This window comes from Pieris napi, chromosome 12 (genome assembly GCF_905475465.1).
Source record: "Pieris napi chromosome 12, ilPieNapi1.2, whole genome shotgun sequence".
NCBI lineage: Eukaryota > Metazoa > Arthropoda > Insecta > Lepidoptera > Pieridae > Pieris > Pieris napi.
This window is the reverse complement of record NC_062245.1, coordinates 11,264,083-11,286,979: the sequence shown is the minus strand read 5'-3', so window position 1 is coordinate 11,286,979 and position 22,897 is coordinate 11,264,083. Positions and strand designations below refer to the sequence as shown.

Here is a 22,897-nt window from a genome sequence, read left to right as displayed (position 1 = left end):
ACCGCGTTTTACATCCAAACAATCGTAACTGTAACGAGCCGTGGGTATTTCTACGTTTTGGCTGTATGAATAATTTATAAATAGGGTTGCCATCCGTACTTTATAATAAAGTATTGTACGTTATTTCAAGTTATTCTACCCTATACTTTATGAAATCAATAAAGTCACGAAAATATATTGTGATTTATTTAGTTGTAAATATTTTTTCGTTAAACGTAATTTATCGATTGACGCTGAATCGATGTTTAAATGTTGAATCTGAAGATGCTGTCAAATTGTTTAGTCGGTATACTAATTTAATGCAAACTGTAAAAAAGCAATAAAAATATATTTTTAAATAGGAATTTAAAGAAAAATAAATTGTACTTTACTTTGACACTATGTTTTTATAGCCTACATTAATTACAAAAAAAGGTGGCAATCGTATTTGTAACTTACGAATCGTTTTGCACAGTTTGAGTGAAAACGACTCGTCATAGTACCGTATACCTTGTACATTCCTTAAAAAGCAAGACATTAATAGAAAGTTCAAGTTGTCAAAGTTGCAAGTTCATATCCTTATGACGGAGTTCACGCAATTCATCTGTCTACTTAATGTCACATGAGCGTTGTGTTGCGACAAACTTGACACTTTAATGGTATTATAATAGCTAATACGATGTGCAATTGTTGTCAATTGTGTTATTCGTTAAATACATAAGCTACTCAGGCGCTTACTAAAGATTTAAGTAGGCGCCTAGTAGATGGTACCGGTGACCCCAGAGCTGGTACGTTCCTGGCTCAACGAATAAGTATCGCAAATGCTGCCAGCGAGGTACACTGCCACAGGGACCAAACTTTTTAAATTTGTTTTGATTTTCTTTTTAATAATTTTTATTATTATTTTGTAGGTTAAGAAAACTGCAATTACTGTATACTTGAATGAAACTAAGTAAAAATTTAAACGTTTTCAGGACTACAATCTTAATCAGATGCTTTGAAATTACCATCCATTTTATTAGACCTTAGCTAAGCTTAGCTAAGTCCGTCTATGAAACTTGACTAGTTTGGAAATTAGATATGACATTTCATGTTTATTTTAAATTCGACAAGTTTACGAGGATTTATAAAAACTCAAAGATTTTGTGTGAACACTATGATTCCTATAATTTCACTTAGAAATTTTATCGACTTTATAATCGAGACATTTTTCAACATCTCATCTCCTTTTTTATAGATCAGGGTGCAAACGGGCTGCAGGCTCATCTGATATTAAGTAATATCGCTCATGGACTCGCGAGTGGGTTACCGGCCTTTAAGTAATTTAGGTTATTGATATACAAGTTAGTATTACAAAATTGTATGCTAAAAACATTACATATTCATAATTGTTTCATGCTTAAGTAATCGTTGTTAATTAATTTATTAGTATCATATATTTTGCAGGGCTATGTCGTCACCAGATGTCATTTTATATGTAAGCGGAATATGCAATAGTTAATTTATTCAACGAGATTGCGTGCTAAGTGCTTATTATAAATTTTGACATAGTTTACTTACGACTATCTGTAACTTGTATGATCAAAAGTTTTTTTTAACCAGCAACCTCTAGGCTCAGATTTTATGTTATGATTTTGAGGCATTTGCATTACCTAATTGGTAATGCAAATACAATAATTTGTTTTCCTCTGTTTCTCGCAAACTATTAAACTTCGGCATCTCGCCCTTCTCAGCCGAAACTATGATCAAAAGTATTTCTTGTATACTATACATGTGAAACACGGGAGTAGTAACAGTACTATACTGTACAGTGTGTACATCTGGACTGAAACCTACCCTATATATTCGTAACGATGTTTTCTTTAACTATTACTACTACTATTGTGTTAACTGTACAAAAAGAAAGATCTTTTAATGTACAGTAGAGTTCGAACTCACGACCTTAATGTTGACAATACATTTTATCAACATTGTTCGTGAGTATTACGAGAATATTTAACGGAAATAAACGTGAATTTATTTTATTCACATCACTCGAAGTTGAAGAGTGCTTCTCAAAATTAGCTACTGCCATATATTGGAATGTTGAAATATTCTCAAAATATGGTAATATACTTTGGCAGACAGTAGCAGTGTTGGCTTAGTGGCAGTGTGTGACTCTCATCTCTGAGGTCGTAGGTTCCATCCCCGGATGTGCACCAATGGACTGTCTATGTGTGCATTGAACATTCGTTCAAACGGTGAAGGAAAATATCGTGAGGAAACCGGCTTGCCTTAGACCCAATAAATCGGCGGCGTGTGTCAGGCACAGTAGGCCACCTACTTGCCTATTAGTTTGACAAATGATCAAACAGACACACAAATCTGAAGTTGTAGCGCTGTTGTAAGGTTTAAACAGTTTTATACAAATTTTAAGGTAAAAAGTATGGAAATATATTCATATTTTTTAATTTTAAAATTGATTTAGATCCTGGATGTCATGTTTAGCAAGATTTTTTTACGACGTCTTCATCAATATATTTCAGTCAATATTACATTACACCATAATGAATTATACATCTAAACCTTCCTCAGGAATCACACTATCTACTGGCACACACAAAACACACGTTGTTTTTATGTTTATCATTAATACAGACACGCAGGCGCGCAGACTTCATTGTGTAATAAGGCAGGGATATGTTAATGAACTGGGCGTAGTAGCGTTTCATTCCGTTTCCATAAGTCATGAAAACCGTTCCACCTCCGGACTTTAATCATTAATTCACATCCTAAAGGAAAAAAACTGTTTAATTGTTTGTTTATTTTTATACTTAGATCATTTTAAAGTTATGTAATAGGTATAACTAACTAAAACTAACTAACGAATATTTTGCTACTACTTACGACTACTGTACTACTACTAGAAAATGAAACAATTGACTGTTTATTATTGAAGATTTAAGGAAGAAAGGCAGGTGCCAATGAAGATTCTTAAAATTGGTAACTGTAAATTATATTTACCTAAAATTAAATCCTACCAATTAACAATAACTAAAGAGAGATAGTCCTGGAAAGTGTGCCTGTGGCTTCCCCACGAGCAAAAAGGAGCAGTGAAGTCGCTGCGTGAAGCCAAGTGCTCAGGAAACTTCTGAGCTTCTGGAGCCTGGCGTAATTATCCAGGACTTAATAACGGATCTAAGTGTGGAAACTGAGACCACACAAATGTATAAACAAGAGACATAACAATGGTTATTCCAATGAATTTGATTATATTAAAACCTCAAATCATAGTTTCTATCGTTGCGAATGAATAATTGCAAAATATTGTAGATTTGGCACAATGTTTCGCAAATATTTCGCTGCACCCAATCGGTAACAATGACATTACGTGCTAAATGGTAAAAAGGTAAGATCGCTCCGATAGCAAGGGCGTTGTCGATGTCGGTTATTCAAAATCAATTAGATCCGCTTTTGAATCATAATCGTGGCGTAATAGGCTTTAACGTCTCCGTAAGAACTACGAAATTGCCTTAAACATAGGTTATTCGGAATGCATTTGTCGTGTTCTGGCCCATTCACGCGGCCTGGCCTTGTCCGGCGCGCTTAATGGTCCGGAAACTGCAAAGGTCTCATTCGTGCGTGTTTTGTTTGTAAATTGTCAACTGTCATATCACTTTCTATGCAACCCTTTGTCAATCTCACTGTACAATTGTAGCTAAAACTGGGTGAGAATGTTGACGGAGTTTTTTTATAGAATAGGGGGGAACACAGCATACGGGACGCCCAAAAAGGGTTAGACATCGCAGTCCAATTTTGTGGGTGCCTTACCGGTCTTTAAGGGATTTTAATTGAAGGTCATTCAGAGACCACTCCCAGCGGTTGTCGATCCAAAGTCGTTAAAAGAAATACAGAAGTATTTCCTCCTCCAGGCCTCAAAGGCCGGCCTCCACAAACATGGATGGCCATGGGCTATGATGACTGCTATTTAGTGGTCCCGTAGGTTCGTTAAAGAATGGTTAGAGAATGGTTTCAGACATGTGGTGGACATTAGCAGGCTTGAAAGTGCGTTTCCGGTTGCTTTTTTGAAGTGAAACTTCTTTAGGCGCATGAGGGTGAAATTTTTGCGCGTCACAAAGATGTGCAGCGTTTTTGTCGAAAGGGAGAGAGTGATTGAGACCGATTGGGAGAGAGTGAGAAGGGTTTAAATTACCTTACAGAAATTCTATTTTTAAAATTTAAATTTCGTAAAGAGAATTTATGAAATATTAGTATTTTTTTTATGCAAAATAATTTATTGAATGCCACGTGTTTTTATCATTGGAAAAATAAAATTAAAAAAATAAATGTATTATAATTATGTATGAATTTTCGACACTTAATATTTTTATGATAATTAAATTCATTAAATTCCTAACATATCTTCCTTTTTCGCTAAGTCTCGGAAAACTAAACTTTAAGAATATGAACAAGACTTAAAAATTAGTTTGCCAAAGAAGTTTCATTTCTGACATGTGTACTTTGTACGCACGCACTTTTTATTGTAATAAATTTAAGTTGCGTGATTGATTTTTGCGTAGGTGATAGTGGAGTCGGAACGGATTTCGTAATTGCGTATTAAATGTATTTCTCAACCTTGTCACCGGTAATCCAGTGAGCAAACCCGTTGCCCCATTCATTGCACTACAGTTCGGCGAAAGTAAAAGTATACCTGTTCTTGAACCAGATTATGGTTCTCACAATTAATCTAAAAATAATGCAAGTATCGGATGTTAATTTTTACAAAAATAAAATTAATAAACCCGGTAGACCGACGCTGCGTTGGTGGGATGGATTTGTCAGGGACCTCGAAACAATAGGTGTTCGCAATTGTATAACTATTGATGATGATGTACAATTAATAATAAGAAAATTAAAACTAATTTAAAAAGTTCGGTCCCTGCAGACCTTTATCACTGGCAGCATTTCCTCGCTGTACTGCGATACGTATTCGTTGAGCGAGAAGAAAATGAAAAATTCTGTATATTTGATTCTTATAAACATTTTTACGATATTTGATGATCAAATTTCCCGCGTTTTGGCAAGAGTTTTTGTGACCTATACAAAAATCTAATTTTACCTAATTAACCTAAAACCATAATTAATTATATTTTAAAGAAAATCGTACAATATCGCCGCCCATGGACTCACATTGCCAGGAGGCTCGCAAGTGCGTTGCTTGCCTTTTAAGAATTGGTACGCTTTTCTTGGACCCTAAGAGAGATTCGTTTGTTAGTACTAGTGCTTTTGTGTATGAAAATGTGAAAGTATTGATTGATGACGTTACAGGGTTATCCAGTTAAATTATAAACAAGGCCCTATTTCGACTTTAATTTTTATTACAAAAGTGTTGTAATTATATTAATTAGGCAACACTTTGGTAACTTTTTAATTATTCCTATAATATCTGCACAGTTTTTAAATACCGAGAAATATTAAAATAATTATATGATTGGCGCCATGAATTGAATAACACAAAATCTTTTTTTCTAGTAAGGTCTCCTACTAATTGGTTAGTTATATTAAGTGTAAGAGTGGCCTTGTGTTAAAATTACGCCTTTATTTAAAAAATAATAGGCCCTTTTTTAAATTAAAGCACTTATTAGTATCACGGTTAATTCACAATTAAAAACATTGAGCTATAGATTTCACAAGAGGTTTCAAAATGGAAAGTATTTTTTTCTTTGTAAAGGAAGCAATAGATAGAGAGAAGGAAGAAATTTAAAAATAGAACACAATGTTTTTATATGGAAGCAATATAGTTATAATAAGAAATTTAAAAACAGAATGTTTTATTAGGTTAAGCAATCGCAAAAAAAAAAATCAGTGACGCTACAACCTCTTTAGGTCTTGGCCTCAGATTTTTGAATCTGTTTCATGATCATTTTTAAATCTAATAGGCAAGTAGCTGATCAGCCTCCAGTGCCTGACACACGCCCTCGACTTTTTGGGTCTAAGACATGTCGGTTTTCTACGATGTTTTCCTTCACCGTTCGAGCTAATGTTAAATGCGCACATAAAAAGTCCAATGGTGCACAGCCGGGGATCGAACCTACGACCTCAGAGAGTCGCACGCTGAAGCCACTAGGCCAACACTGCTCTAAGCAATAGATATGAGAAATATAAAATATAAAAATGGAAATCTTACTAATAGTTTTATATGGCAACATTTTAAAAGCGAACATCATTATTCTTGTCTCTACTTGGCTCTAGAATTTCTATCATTAAATTTATATGCATTACGTTTTCTAAATGCGTTGCTTACCAATAAATTATTAATACTATCTGTTTCAAGGCGTGCGAAATTAACATAATGCGTGGTTTAGTGAAAGTTCAATCGTGTATGGCAATAGATTAAAAATAACCACAACTAATCCTTATATAGCTAGCAATAACCGTAAACTATTGAAGCTGAGATATTTTTGTAAAGGAATTTTTCAGCGATAGGATTTTTTTGTTAATAGTTTATATATATGAGCTTTATCTATATTCTGAATATATTTGTATGAATTCTTGAAAGGCCGGAACACACTTGCCTTCTGGCAATGTGAGTGTCCATGGGCGGCGGTATCACTTAACATCAGGTGAGCCTTATATAAAAAAATACTTACATTAGATTAAAAAAAAGAATTTTATAAGTTTACCAGCGATTCCGATCTTAATGAGTTTATTGAGAGAAATAAACCGCATACAAAAACAAATTGCTGAAGTTACAGAGTAAAAAGTATGTAAACCAAAAGGGATATACTTTTTGATTTAAATAATAAAAATTAATAGTTTTTTTTAATTTTACCGGTTTAATTTTTTAAAATATTTATCACACTTTTTCACCCACCCATTTACATTATTAGTACAATTCTCAATTACCATGGGAATTATATTCTCTAGACGCCAGCTGCGCTGATACGAACTGGATCAAATACCAAATAGCATTCTTGTATTGAATTATTGACCGACTTACGAAATACAAAGCGAGTTAAAAATAATGCGTAAAGGTATTTAGTTATTTCTGCTATGTTTGTACGGGCTATAAGTGACTGAATCGGAACAAGTTGATTAGTAAAAGCAACCAATTTAAAATTTCACAACAAATTCGTTCGAAATTTAAAAAAATACAAATCAAAATCGGTTTTTGGTTAGGCAATACGCACATAAGTAATTTAAAATTTTATACGTACTAGCAGACAATAAAATCTTTGTGTTATTGTGTACAAGAATTGAAAGTTCAGTAAGTAATCAGCGCGTTTCCCACGGTAGATAAATACCTAAAGGACATTATGTAACCTTGCGACTATTTCCAGTTCCAGCCATATGCAACCTATTCTGTGTATTTAATATAAAACCTACATGCTTACGATTATGACTAAATTTGAATTCGGTGTAGTAACTGGCCGAAAATACTTATTATTTTTTTTGCTTCTTTACTACGCTATTTAAATATAGAATCTCCGGTCATTATTACATTATTCATGCCAACTGTCAGTGTTTAAGCGAAAAAAAATTCTTTATTCAACGCGTTTAGCGTATCGTTTAAAACACAATATTTAAATTTTCCATATTGCGTTATGCATTTTCTTCATGTCCAAACCTTTTGATATTCTGTGTGGTTAATGTAAACGACCAAAAATTCGTTTCAATTATTGTGTATCAAGTTCGATGACATCGGATGGTTATTCGATGCCACGGCCGATTCGTGTTCTTGACCTAGACTTAACGATGCTTAAGTCGAACGCCAATAATCGGGGATTCGATGATCGATTTCACTTACAATGATTTTTTATTTATTTTTAAATTTTATCAATTGCACACAAATTCATCCATATTCATACAAACTGGAGACGGTAGTTTCTAGCGTAAATAGCGTAGAAAAGAAGAAAAAAAATGTAGCAATATGTTGATTATGGAATATAAGATACAGGTATCACTTATTCCACGTCATTAAATTTGTCTCGGTAGACATCCCTACTCGTCGGCAAAGAAGACAGAGGGTGTAGGCCGAGAGAAAACACCGGCGTAAAAACTTTTGGTACTCTTTTAAAATATCAAATCTTCATACTAAATGACTTTGGCAAACATAGATAGAAGGAACCAGAAGCAGAGAGATACGATCCGCTCTTTAAACGGACAGGACCCTCACATTGCCAGAAGGCTCGCAAATGCGTTGCCGGGCTTTTAAAAATTGGTAAGCTCCTAAGGACCTAATACCTGAGTCTTGAGCACTCTTTTAACTACAGTAATCTTTCGTCTCTTTCTGTCAAATTGTATTTACGCTGTGATGAAAAGTGACAGTAACAACGCACTCAAATAAACACAGTTAATTTGACCGTTTTGACATTCATAAAATATTGATATTAATAATTATGTAATCTCACTAGAAAATTCGAAAGTTTATAAATTAATTCAAAATGCTTACGTAATGAGAGAAAAACTGTTTAACATTTTTCAATAACAATTAATAAAAATAATCTTCCGCGCGTATTCTTGATTAGTCGTCGCGTTACTGTAGGATGCCTTTGAACTTTATGTATTTTAAAATGTTGAAATTTCACGATTTGATTTAAGCGTTCAGGTCTGTATACGATTCCGTAAGGTATGTAGATTTTTAGAACCTCACGACTTTTAGTACAAGTATTGCTTGCTTTGAGAATTCGCCACAAAATAGTGGAAGAACCAGTGACATGTTGGTCCGAAGACCTGGTATCCAGCGCCTCATGCCAGTAAGGGGGCATGAGGCGCCGTAAAGGGGGCTTTGGAAGGAATTGGAGGACGCCTACTATAGGGTTTCTACGTATACTTAAAGGAGGACATTTTTGGAGGCAAGAACTTCTACTCTTTCACTGTTAAGAAGTAATGACAAATTGTGTTAAACAAATCTGTACTTCGATATGTCATCAGCGAATTTGTTAGTTTTTAACATTTATTTATTATAAATTAGTTTATCAACAAGAATGCATAACCAATAAAACAAACGAAACAAAATCTAAGATCAAAAACTAAATCAAACGAAAGAGTTACCTAATAAAAAATTAACTGGCTACTAGCCACTAACAAACAGTAGAACTTTTGTCATTCAACGGAAAAAAAGCTCCGTAAACCATTCATTAACTTAAGTAATACAGCGAAGTAGTGGCGCACGTCGCCTTCTGACGTACCCATCAGGCCCATTGAAGCTACTGACTGACGGCTACTGTCGAATTTCTGACCTTGCAATTGTATTAAGTATTACAATCGCGAATTTTCTGCGGCTTAATGTAAATGATTAGTTTCCAAGAAAGGGAAATCTAATAGTAACTATAACAGATTTCGTCTTAGAGAAAGTTTTAAATTATATTGATGGTGACAACGTAACGCTATGCAGTTGGAATAGACATTTGTATTAGAAGATGTTGTATGTTATATGGATAAAATTGTTTGGTAGATTAGTGTGTAGCAAACCGCTTTTTTTTTGGGGAGCTTTTTCTAGAAACAAGAAAGCTTACTTAGAATCTCTATATTTGAATGGCAGAAACTGTCAAATACTACATCGACTTTCACACCATCACACATTACCCGAATTAGGTATTACATAGTTAAATGTATTTAATATTCTTTATCAATTGAAAAAAATACTTACGTAAATGTTTGAACCTTTTTGTATGTTTCCATCTTATGCTATATTTTTAGTATATTTGTTTTATTGTAATATTTAATGTATATGAGCTGTAGGACTAAAAATAAATAAACCCTTGATGAAAACTGCATTAAAATTAACTTTAAAATATTTAATATTACTGCAGGATGTGTAGCATATATCTGGATCTGTTTGATTTAAGTTCATAAGGAAGAACTCAGTATCTTTTTTTAACTTTAAATTTCAAACTTCCGAATTATAAAAAAAAAAATTAAAAAAAATATAATTTCCTAGCACATGACGTTTCATTTTGATAAAAATATCAATTGTCTATTATAGAAGTAATTCAAAAATATTTTCTAAATTGTTTTGACATTGTATTTACTTCCTAGGAATTAAATTCTTTAGTCACAATATGTTTCCGTTATCGCAATTATTGTTATAGAAAATATAGGTTTCTACAATTCCTTTACAAGGTGTTATACTTTAGATAAAAATTGTATACACGAAGACAATATTATTACATAAGTAACATTAAAATCTTTTAAAAACATCAGAGTATAATTTTATTTATTTATACACAACGGTAATACTTATAGTTCGCACGTTTATATTTATATTTCCTCCGCCAAAAACATCTGAACATGCAAGCAAGAATATATTTGCATTTCGTAAATGCCGCGCGCAACGTCATTTATCTTTACTGGACACGTCAATAAGCATATTGTACACATAGGCGCAAACATATTCTCGCCTGTATTTCCTCTTGAATAATAGGAGTCACATGTGCCTTAGTCGTAAGGTGATATTGTACAAGGCCTGTATTCGACCGTGCATGACCTATGCTAGCGTAGCCTTCGCGCATTGTGCCCATCCCATATCCACCGGGTACTTCCCGGTCTTCCCGACAAAAAGGACCCGTAGGAGGCCCCGATCCTAACGGATACAAATCCAATCACCGTAGCTTATTAAAAGCCGCCCGCGCGGCAAGTAATAGTCAAAATCAGATTAGGGTAAAAAATCAACGTCACAGGGGAAGTCGTGATCCTTTACTTCGTACTTCGATTCAGTGAGATTCTGTCCTGCTCTTCAGGCGTTGGACTACCCAAACGTTCAGTTGTTAAACTGCTTATCTAATTACCTTACTATTATACGTTGCATGTTCAACTCAGCCGTTCTGCTTCATGCACTTAGATGAAAAGTAAATCTAATAAAAATGAGTATTTTTTATTTTTGACCCCAACCGGGATATAATTCTAGGTTGCATAGATTCGTCGAAATTGATTAATGAATAATGACGCTATATTGTAAGTATGAATACTTCCGATGTAGCCATCACTTATTCAATATAGAGATGAGGAAGCTAATCATTTAAATCGATCATTGATTGATTAAGTGGATATTAGAAAGCTACGATATTTGTTGTTTTTTAACTGACTAAGAAGTCTTTACGTCCACATCTGTCATTTAATTTGATAAATTAAACACCAGTGGCATTACAACCTTTTTAGGTCTGAGCCTCAGATTTTTGTATCTGTTTCATGATTATTTGTCAATCTTAAAGGCAAGTAGGTGAACAGCCTGTGCCTGACACGCGCCGTCGACTTCTTGGGAAAAAGGCAAGCCTATTTCCTTACGATGTTTTCCTTCACCGTTCATGTGAATGTTAAATGCGCACATAGACAAAAAGTCCGTTGATGCGCAGCTAGGTATCGAACTGTGTCAATGACGGCGTCCGAAAAATAAATGAGGACTTGGAACGAATTTCTGTTTGGTCCCATAAAAACGCACTCCTCTTAAATCCAACGAAGTCGAAATTTCTTATGGTCGGCACCAGGAAGCAAGTGTCTGATCTCGCAAGACAAAGTCCCACAATTCTAGTTAATTCTTCGCCTATAGCTCAGGTACCAATAGCAAGAAATCTGGGCGTAGAATTCGATAGTCATTTGAGGTTCGAAGATTATGTTACAAATATAGTTCGTAATTGCTTTTTCCGTCTCAAGGTTCTATACAATATACGACCTTTCTTAAGTATCGACCTTCGTATTAGACTTTGTGAAAGCATTGTGCTCTCCAAACTTACCTACGCTCTTCCGGTGTATGGGCCTTGTATAACTGCTAAAGCACAACGGTTGATCCAGAGAGTACAAAATGCATGCGCCCGGTTTTGTATCACCATACCACCTCGCTCACATGTCACCCCCTATTTGAACAACTTAAATTTTCTAACAATGGGGGGTCGACAAAAATTGTATCTGGCTTGTTTATTATTTGACGTGGTATGTACTAAGCAACCGGAATATCTATACAAAAAGCTCCTCTGGCGTAGTAATGCCAACAAGCATAAAGTCAGGAGTTGCACTCAGGAGCTGGCCATTCCCAAGCATCGGACGGCTTCATTTCGTGGGAGTTTTAAATATAACGCGACGAAGTGCTGGAACAATATCCCTCCTCCGTTGAAGTGTCTTCAATTAAAGTCGAATTTTAGTCGCACTTATAAGACACTTCTACTTATGCAACAAAAGTCCCACAAAATTTAGTTTCTACCCATAAAACAAACAAATATCTACTTATTTACGTCTATTCTTATTTTTAACTTTTAATTTAATTCTATTTATTATACAACGTTACACACGACTTACTCACACTTCTTTAATATTTATCTTTAATATTATTATTATTATTTTTCTACTATAATTATTTATTTTATTTTATTAGAGGCGCAAACTAGCTGCTGTGGTCTCTGGCAGAATGACCAGCGCTGTGGAACTTCTTGCTCCTCAGCATAATGCTGAGCCAGGGCCAATTACAACCACAGTACACACACATTGCACACTAGAAGCGAACCGAATGGCAAAAGAAAATTTCTTAATTTTAATTTCTAATTTTTATTTTTTGTGATGTCTTATTTTATTTTATGTTTTCTTTAAGTATTGTTATTATGTGTGTTTATGTGTGTGTGTTTTTGTTTGTAATAAATGTTATGTCTATGTCTATGAACTTGCGACCCCAGGGATAGGAGTCGGATGTTGAATCCACTATATTATACTCATAAGAATGATTGAAATAGTGAGTATTGAATGTCCCTTGACTACAACACGGCATACTAGTCTAGCTTTAATTCATATCACGCACCTCTTTTGTTTAAAAGTGACTGTGGCCTTCCAATATACCATGTCTAGATAATAGATAATGCGTTATTAATTCGTGAAATGTGACCAATGTTGGCGGCATTTTGTTATGCGTAAGGTCAAATTGGTTCGAGGTTAATTGTTAAAGCTTTTATGGCTTCGAGCTTATCAGTCAGTTATTTAAAGTCGATAAAATTATTTATAAAGTTCAAGTTGAAAGTAGAATAGTCTCCGTAGCTATGCAGGGCGTATTCTGGAGGTTTTGAATTCGATTTCTGATGAAGCACAAAATGCTTAAGAATTATCAATGATATGTCAGAAATCAGATATGTCTGGTCTAAGCCTTCCTAGGTCTTGCTAGGATCAAAATAAAACAGTAGCGCTAACCTCTTTAGGTCTTGGCCTCAGATTTCTGAATCTGTTTCATGATCTTTTTTTTAATCTAATAGACAAGCAGGTGATCAGCCTCCAGTGCCTGACACACGCCGTCGACTTTTTGGGTCTAAGACATGTCGGTTTCCTCACGATGTTTTACTTCACCGTTCGAGCAAATGTTAAAATGCGCACATAGAAAGAAAGTCCATTGGTGCACAGCCGGGGATCGAACCTACGACCTCAGGGATGAGAGTCGCACGCTGAAGCCACTAGGCCAACACAGCTCAGAGCCCGCAGAACCTTGGTCCGATTTATTTTTCACATAGAAAATACGACAATTTTTTTTGTCCCCTGATATTGAGGGTTAGGATCTATAAACTACTGGGTCCCTTTTATTCCTCCGAGAATTAGTTACGTTTTATGATAAAAAACAATAAAGAAGTTTATTAAGAAGTATATATGGACCAGAAGCACTCCTGATGTTAAGTGATAACACTTTCAATGCCAGAGAGCTAGCGAGTGCCTTGCCAGTAATTGAAGAATTGGTACGCTCTTTTCTTGAAGGACCCTTGTATGATTAAATTATAATTAATTCTCTCGTAAAAGTTTATTAAGAAAATCTTATATATAATCAGTAACGTAATTTAAAAGTTCTTTATTGCTATTACGAACACTATGAGCATTTAAAACCTATGACGTGAATGCAAATGAATCTAAAACAACCTACATATAGATTAGAGAGTAAATCTATCGGCATTTGTGAAATTCGTGCTTTTTGTGGTTAGAATATAAAAATTCAAAGTGAAATTTGATATCCTGGTTGCAAGGCTCGATGAAGATGTATGAATCTATTGTGGTCTTATTGGTATAGGAGAGAACCAAATGGTCTCGATAAGTTGGTGATGGTAGGGAGGAGTGATGGCAGAAGAAGTCGGGGTCGATCGCCTACCCGTGGGTCTGACCAGTTAAACCAGGACCAGACCAGGTAACTGGCTGACGCACAGGCTGCCATTTATATTTTTGGGTAACTCTATAACTACCAACTTTCCTTCAAGAAAAAAGCGTACTAATTCTTAAGAGGCTGGCAACTTGCGAGCCCTCTAGCAATGTGAGTATCTATGGCCTATAAAATAAAACTGGCCAGTTTAAGTTTCCACGTGACCTCATTGTATTTAGTTCGTTTAATATATATTTTTGCGATCGTGTAATGCAAAAATGCAATTCAATTTAAGAACTGAATGTGGAACTTGGTGTATTGGTAGCAAACAATAACAAACTCCTTACAAACATTGTGTAAAACAAAAGCCTTGGCAATTAAAAGGAGTGGCGGAGAGTTTATTGCCAGTTCTTCTCTTCCGCTCTAGCCCTTGATTTAAGAACTGGCAGGAAATGTAAAATTAGAAGCATTTAATATATGTTTCTTTTATGACGTTCATAAGTGTACATTGTGTTACCTATACGACTTGACTAGACTGATGAAAAATTTGGATACTTAAATATAAAAAAATAATTGGTAGAAAAAAAACACTCACTCATCCCATATCGAACGCTACCACTCCCCTCCCGCTAGACCCGCGGGTTACCGAGAAATTTGTGTTTATGTTTAAAAGCGGCGCTGTGACCCTTTATAAGTATTTGAAATTATTTGGGCCAAATATTTTGTTTGCAAATGTAGCAAATTGTGTTAATAAATATACGTCTTATATGTAAAGGTATGTGTGGATTAATATTCTAGATTAGAGCAATGTCAAATATCCAATATCGTATGATGTTGATGGATTTTACCATACTATGTGCTAACGAGATAGAACCATATGTATAAATTAAATTCAGAAAATATCTTGAGCATATGTCTATAATGTTGCTTACGTTGTATTGACACAATGTATGAAAATTATTAAAGAACTGCATAGTTAGACATTTTTAATTGATCGTTGAGTGAACTGGCTAAAGTTCCAGTTCCTATACTGTAAGAAATAGTTAGTTTATTTTAATATATTGATGTTGAGTTGTTTTTTTTATGTGTATCTTTTTGCATGTGACCGCATTAGATAATATGTAATGCTTAATTTGATTAATAATTAAAAGTTACTTTAATCAACTAATATGTATTTATATAAATTTATATATGTGAGTAAAAACTCAAAAACTAAGTTATACATTTTTTCACAATAATGATATATCATTACTAACAGGCTATCCAACATATTTTGAAAAATAATAGACCTGCCTTGCGAGGCCAATAAAAGACGTCTTGGATATTTCTTTACGGTTATTAAATTACGATTATTATTAGATTTAACAATTAAAAAAGATAGTATGGAATATAATGTTTTGGCTGGTAGTCCAAATTCTGTATAATAAAATTGGCAGATGTATAATATTAACAGTATAAAGTTATATAGGGGACAAACGAACCTACAGGACGTCCAAAAAGGGCAGTCATCGCCCAAACGCAACAACATTTTAGTAGGTGCGTTGCCGGCGTATGAGGGAGGAGTATTTCTATCTACTACTTTCTTTCTTTTCTTCTGTCTACTTTCTTTAAACAATCGTCTCGTCGTATCTCCCAGGAAAGACCCCCACCGGGAGTCGAACCCACAGCTCGCTAGTTCGCAAAAGAAAGTGTGCAGCGGACCGTGGACTTCCAGCCATCGAGGTGATGTTCAAACAAAAGGTTTTAGTTTTTCAAATCATCGCGTTATGTCTTGTATATGTTATGTTAATGATTGTAAGAAAGTGAAATTACTTTTACTTGTGAATAATCTCGTATGTAATCAATAGGAAACCTCTTTACAGTCAGCATTTTTCTAGTATTGCGAAGTCACAAAAGGCCAATTTGGTATTCGCATATGCCAATTATGTATGAACAAACATTCAAATACATAACCGTTCTAAAATGTTTATTTAAATATCTCTGTTGTTAAACAATTATAATTATACATCTGACCAAACCCCTAATTAGTTGATTTGAATAAATAGTTAATTGTTACAGATGACTCTGAGTTAGCTTGACTATGTGAATGAAATAAACTAAATTATTCACAAAAAATATATGTGAATCTTAGTGATAAATAATGTATAAAGTGTGTTCAAAGCGACAAAGTGCAAACATGAACAGAATATAAGTGCTTTGACCTTATTAAAGAGTTCTTGTGTATTTTAACTAAGCCGCCTTGTCTAAGCATTTAGAAATAGTTTATTGCCTTTTCTATTTGGAATAGTGACTTATCTAGGCGATAATAGATAACTGTAAAGCGTAATAAAGAAGCAAATTAAGATCTACTAATCATCCGTGTTGGTCTAGTAGATTCAGCATGCGACTCTCATCCCTGAGGAGGTTCGATTCTCAGCTGTGCACCAACAGACTTTCTTTCTATGTGCATTTAACATTCGCTCGAACGGTGAAGGAAAACATCGTGAGGAAACCGGCTTGCCTTAGACCTAAGTAGTCGACGGCGTGTGTCAGACACAGGAGGGTGATCACCTACTTTGCCTATTAGATTGACAAATGATCATGAAATAATTGAGAAATCGGAGTTCCAGACCTAAAAAGGTAGTAGCGCCTTCATTCATTATAAATAAATAAATGAAGGCGCTGAGATTTCTTCTGACCGGACTGGCTTAATTTTCGTATACTGTACGTTGTAATGTAATACTAAGAAGTGTTGTTTGGTATTGAATAATATTGGCAAGTTTGCGAAACTGCAAGCACTCTGCAAACTAGGACGTAGTACCCTAGTTTTAGACAATTAAAATACGCAAAATTGACCAAGTTAAACAATAGTATTTGTTAAAAGTTTATGGTCCGCATTAATATACATTTCACAATATAATTAAAAATTTTAACTGCGAAATAACAGTTTTATGTTACGCAGGTAATTAACACGTTTTAATTTTAAATATTTTAGCCATTAATTAAAAAATGCGTAGATTTATTTCGATAAGAATTGCGATTATTCTAAAACTTGGGAAATAATTTTATTATCACATTTAATGTTATTGAAGAATATGTTAATGAATGAAACAATAAAGTACTCATTATGGGCTAATTGTTTGTAGCTTTAATTGTTTTGATAGAGATATTTTTTACAATTACCTGTTCAGAAAATTTATATTAAAATGTTGGGATTTCTTAAATATTTGTTTTTAAGCCTGCCTACTCTAATATTATAATTTAAAAAAACCTTTGCTTTGATTAAGAAAATAACTGAATTTAAATATTTGGACTGTACATAGTACACTTTTTAGGGGGAAAACAATTTATTCTCCGGAGGAGTATTCTGCGTGAAAACGTATATAACTATAAATTAAGGTGAGACATAAGGCGTAGAAACCACAAAATCATCAGCTCACCCCACATACGCACCCTTTTCTACCTACCCTCACTATCACATCATCACACACACAATGTCAATCTAAATCTAAAAAAAACAATGAAAATTATTAACGTATTTCATAATTTTTATTGATCCTTTCGTGAATAATTGAACCTTTTTGTATATTTGAATTCCATATTTGGCAATATGTTTAGTTTAATTGTTTTTTGTTGTATGCAATATATGTTGTAGGATTACTAAGTAAATAAACATATATATCAAAAACAATCATAGTTCGAATATATGTATTATAAGAAAACGAAAGCGTCCGGCCATCAAACAAGTCAGCAGACAAATCGTGAGCTAATTCTAATAGTAATTATTGAGAAAAACTCGTTGGAAATCCACACGCGACTCGCGCGCCGGATGACTTGCTCTCACTGGTCAATTTAACTTTTTAGCGGTAAAAGTTCGCAATCATCGCATGATCTATGGCGTTCTATTTACGATGTAAATAGACTGGTTATAAACCAGTTAGGACAGTGTTGGCCTAGTGGCTTCAGCGTGAGACTCTCATCCCACGGGTCATAGGTTCGATCTCTGGCTGTGCACCAACGGACTGTTTGTTGGTGTGTAGTTGAAATGTTGCCTTAGACCCAAAAAAGTCGACGGCGTGTGTCAGGCACAGGAGGCTGATCACCTACCTGCTTATTAGATTGAAAAATGATTATGAAACAGACATAGAAATCTGAGGCCTAAAAATGTTGTAGCGCCACTGATCTATTTATTTTAATTACACCTGTTAGCAATTTTTTATCGCTACTAAGTAACGACTTAGTACCGCAAAAGCCTACTTAGTACCCCAAAGTAAACATCATAGATTATGTATAATGTGATAAACTTTAATAAATAACTATTTAATTAATACACATTAATTCAAACACTACTTTACAGTTGCAAAAAGAACAAGGAGTAAGAAGACTTTTTATTGTGTATAGCGATTTGAATACGGGGATTTTTTCATATTTACAACCAATTCTCATTACAATTTAATCGACTATGAATAGAAGATTTATAGTACGAAGTGTCATTTTTGTGTTGTCTGTAGGTGGAGTAGGATGCTTCTTTGTGAGTTTTGTGAGTTCCAATCGCCGCAATGGTTTAATAGAGAGGTTATACTAAGTGAATTGTAAAGTGACTTAAAAAGGAATTTCAACGAGTTACTAATGTTATTCTCACGTGCACGTCAAGTACTGGTTTGCTAATTGATAATTGAAGGATGCCAGTACATACCAACTCCCAACTTGAACGACTCGTCCGGCCACAATATTCTCGAAAATTTCAAGAAAGTGTTACCGTCACGATATTCATATATTTCAATGAATCCGCATTTTTTCCGTCGTTTCTAATTTATTGCGTAATTATTTAAACGCTGGTTAAATTCGTAAAGTTATTAATTGTCAAAAGTGAAATGAGAACGAGATTTATAGCTGTGTCCGTTTCTATTAACGATTCTTGATCCTCAAAGAAAGTCTTAAACATAATTCACAATTTAAAGTATTATAAAATATAGTTTATTGTAACGTAATCATGCAAATGCGATCAATCCACTATAAGTCGGGCAGAACCAGGTGTCTGTCTTATCAAAGGTTTCTTTATTAGTAAGTAGTTTATTTCTACAGACTAAGTATTTTTCCGCGGGAAATTAGAAAAGGAATGCATGGCCGTTAATGTATGCTTCATGAGAAATAACTGTTCAGAGAAATTTGTCTCTTCCTATCGCTTCAATGGCTACGTGTTGTTCAAAAATTTAGCATACAGTATAAATTTGAAAATGGAACAATTTTAATTGCATAACTACATTTTGGAATTTTTTATAAATCCGGGTTCAATTGGTTTAATGGCGTTTTTCATTTGTTTTAATAGTCATCTTTCAAGGGTTTTTTTATGGTGCTTGAAATAATTGTCCTTTGATTTGATATATTTTCGATAAGTTGACGTTATTAAAAAAGTTCATTAGTCTTGCCACATTTAATTAAATGTACAACGTTTCTAATTACTTATACACATTAACGACTCGTTTTTTGCAAGCTTGAGAAAAAGTGACAGTAAATATAAGAAACCGCGATTATCAAATCAATCACTTAAACGTTATGTATACAGTGTAATTATCTTAATAGAGGTAGCGTGGTATGTGTTTTCCTATTACCTCTTGGGTGGGCAAAGAAAAGTATGATTTTCTTCCATTATATATCCTCCATTGACAGACACAAACATGTGTTTTTTAAATAGTCTGTGACAGTTAATGTTGGAAGTAGACCAAGTTAAATGTAATATTATTCATAATCGAAAGTTTTTTTTTTCTTATGTAATAGGAGGCAAACGGGCAGGAGGCTCATCTCATGTTAAGTGTAACCGCTTCCCTTGGACAGAAGGCTAGCAAGTGCGTTGCCGGCCTTTCAAGAATTGGTACGCTGTTTTCTTGCAGGGCACCTGGTCACATACAGTGGTAGTGCACGGCAAACACTGCCTTAAAAAACACACAGTTGTGGAACAACGGACATCGAGGTGATATGGATGGTATTTTGTATTCTGCCTTGACGTTCGATAATGAAATTCAGCTGTAGGTATTAGTCCGAACAACTTCTCTGAACACTCTCAATGGTAAATGCGATAGAAGATGCAGAGAGACCCCACATCTTTACGCAACGCCAAGGGATCAAGCTGCTCGGAAAGTGAATACAGTCATCGGAAGGAGCTGGTACAGGGGAGCTCCCGCCCAATGGTGAGAACAGTACTCCATGTGGGGCCGAATTTGGGCAGAGTTGCAAACGGTGGACTGGAGTGAAGTACTATCTGGCCTTGCTGAGCACACCAAGCTGTCTTATATATATAAGCTTGCTATAGCTATATTGCAAATCTAATATATTCTTACGGTTATGTTGAAAAATAACAGTAAGACTGACCTTATTTGAATTTTGACGCAAAATTCAAATCGTAAAACCGGAATTGTCTTTATACAGATATAAACAACATATGGTTAGCGGTTTTTGATTATTCAATGAGCGCAGAATTGTTCACTTGCGTTCGTTTGTGGTTCATGTATGAAATTGATATCAGGCTTTAAAGGGGCAGGGCCTACAGGGTAAATGAATAGCATAATATTGATTAATTGGATCTTCATAGATATTTCATCTTAGCAAATCAAAGTGTAGACGTCTAACCAACAATGATCCTAATATAATATAATAAAATATAATACGTGTGTACTTATGTACACGCGTTAAAAAAACTAAAATGTTGACTATAGGTAACTTCAGGGTGTCGGTTTTTTGTGACGATGTGTGCGCGCATCGTAAAAATTTACTCTCATCATTTTTACCTAACGCGCCAAGAAGTATAACTTCAAAAACATTTTTTTGTTAATTTATTGGAGTCGCCAATGCCAGTTTATGGCCTTCTTTCTAGGACGTAGCCACTTAAAGGATGATGAACCTACAGGATTTGTGTCACTGCCACGCTTTTAGAAAATGGGTTGTTCTGTTCCGTGAGGAGATGGAAATACTTCAAACTGAACTTAGTTGTGCAGTTAAAATCGTTAAAATGTTTAAAGGGGAATATATAGACTAAGTCAACACACAACAACTAACAAATACTTAAAAAAAAGGTTGATCATCTGCGACATGAAGGCTGCGTCAAACCACTTGGTACCTCACATGCAACTACAAGGTTTTATATACAGTTATTTCTTTGATTATTTCGTAACGGTACACGAAATAAATTGTATGTGTAAATTACACTTTCAAAGTGTGAAACCTCAATTATAAAGTTTCTTATGTTTAAACGACTCCAAATTAGTGACTACGTGATTTTTATTTATTTGATAAGTGGTGTAGGCCTTCAGCGTACAACTCTCATCCCTGAGGTCGTAGGTTCGATCCCTGGCTGTGCATCAATGGATTTTCTTTATGTGCATCTATCATTCGATCAAACGGTGAAGGAATACATTGTGCGGAAACCGAGTGCGTGTATCAGGCACAGGATGCTGATCACCTACTTGACTATTACATTGACAAATGATCACGAAACAGAGTCAGAAATTGGAGGCCTAAAAAGACCCGGACCATCCTAGAACTAAAAAGGTTGTAGCGCCACTGATTTATTTAATTTAATTAGTGTAGACATAACGAACAAAAATAAGCAATACTTGTAGAACATAGAACTATATTTGTATATGTCTTTCTAGACATCAGTGAACCGCGAAATGACAATTATACGTTTTTATATTTCATTTAAATTAGTAATAAAAAATTTAATTCTTAGATAAGTTTTATAATTAAAAAAATATTAATTTAAGTAAGATGATAACTACGTATATATTGCTATATAAATGCTGATATACCGTTGTTTAATTTTAAAGTTAGAATATCTTAGCGCAAAGAATTAAAATTTCAATTACAATTCTGGAGGATCGATGTTTAATTACGAGTGATTCATCAATATCAAATGTACGTAAGTAATATTTTTTATGAATAATTGGTTTAAATTTGATGAATTCAGATTTCTATATAAATCCTTGATTAAGTCTGGACTAAACGAAATTCATAGAAATAAAGCAAAGGTGTGTATCTGTATTTTATACGTATATACGCACGCACGCACTTGTCTATGCTAAATACTTTTTATAAGAAAAACTTCAAAGATCATCTGATTGTATCTATCAAAGTATACATAGTCGACAATACTGAGAATACACCTGCAGCTTTCTTCGCTAGCATTTATTAATTATTCTTTTGAATATTTTTTTTTTTTTAGATACATAATTTTTCTTATAATTATTCAATGAAAATATATAATATTTATGAATTAAATATATTTAAAATACTTCATACATATTTAATGAAACATAATTAAATTGCGGGTCTGAATCACGTGGTTAAAAATTCAATTGTTCAAATAAATTTTATTTTTGATTTATTTAATATTACTAGTACGTATATTACGATATTTTTGTCTGAGAAAATAGATAAAGCTATCTAAATATACAATCCTTATTATTTTTATAGCTTACATTCATAGCAAGCCAAAATAAATTTTATGTAATGTAAAAAAATATTACGGAAAATTCGAAGTTAAGTCGTTAAAAACTATAAAAATTTACCTTTTTTCCGTTTTGGCATCACTCTTACACCAAAAGCTTGCTCAGTCACAAGGCACACGGTCAGAGTCAACAAACAGTATCTCGCACTGCACCCCATTTTCACAAAGTTCTTTATACTATCGAAGGCACTACAGCATTTGCAAAATTCCAAAACTCCGAGACACGCTGACACAGCCCGTGCTCGCCAGGCTCTACACGCTAAGTGAACTGCCCGACTACCCTATATTTTGACTTGTAGCAATTTGGCAGAGCAAATTCCACTTGTATATAAAACCTTTCGCCGACTCGGGACGAACGGTCATTG

The 22,897-nt window shown here is 34.2% G+C and overlaps 1 protein-coding gene across 2 annotated transcripts in view; it reads right to left on the bottom strand.

The window, feature by feature from the left end:
* The window catches only part of LOC125054445 (laccase-1), a 63,201-nt gene extending 40,304 nt beyond the window's left edge, over window positions 1–22,897 (bottom strand). The window contains exon 1 of one of the 2 annotated variants that reach the window (XM_047656343.1): window positions 22,594–22,897. In XM_047656343.1, the coding sequence (XP_047512299.1) occupies window positions 22,594–22,690 (97 nt within the window). In that variant the 5' untranslated portion in view covers window positions 22,691–22,897. The remainder of the gene's footprint in view (window positions 1–22,593) is intronic. The other variant, XM_047656342.1, reaches the window with a different exon arrangement.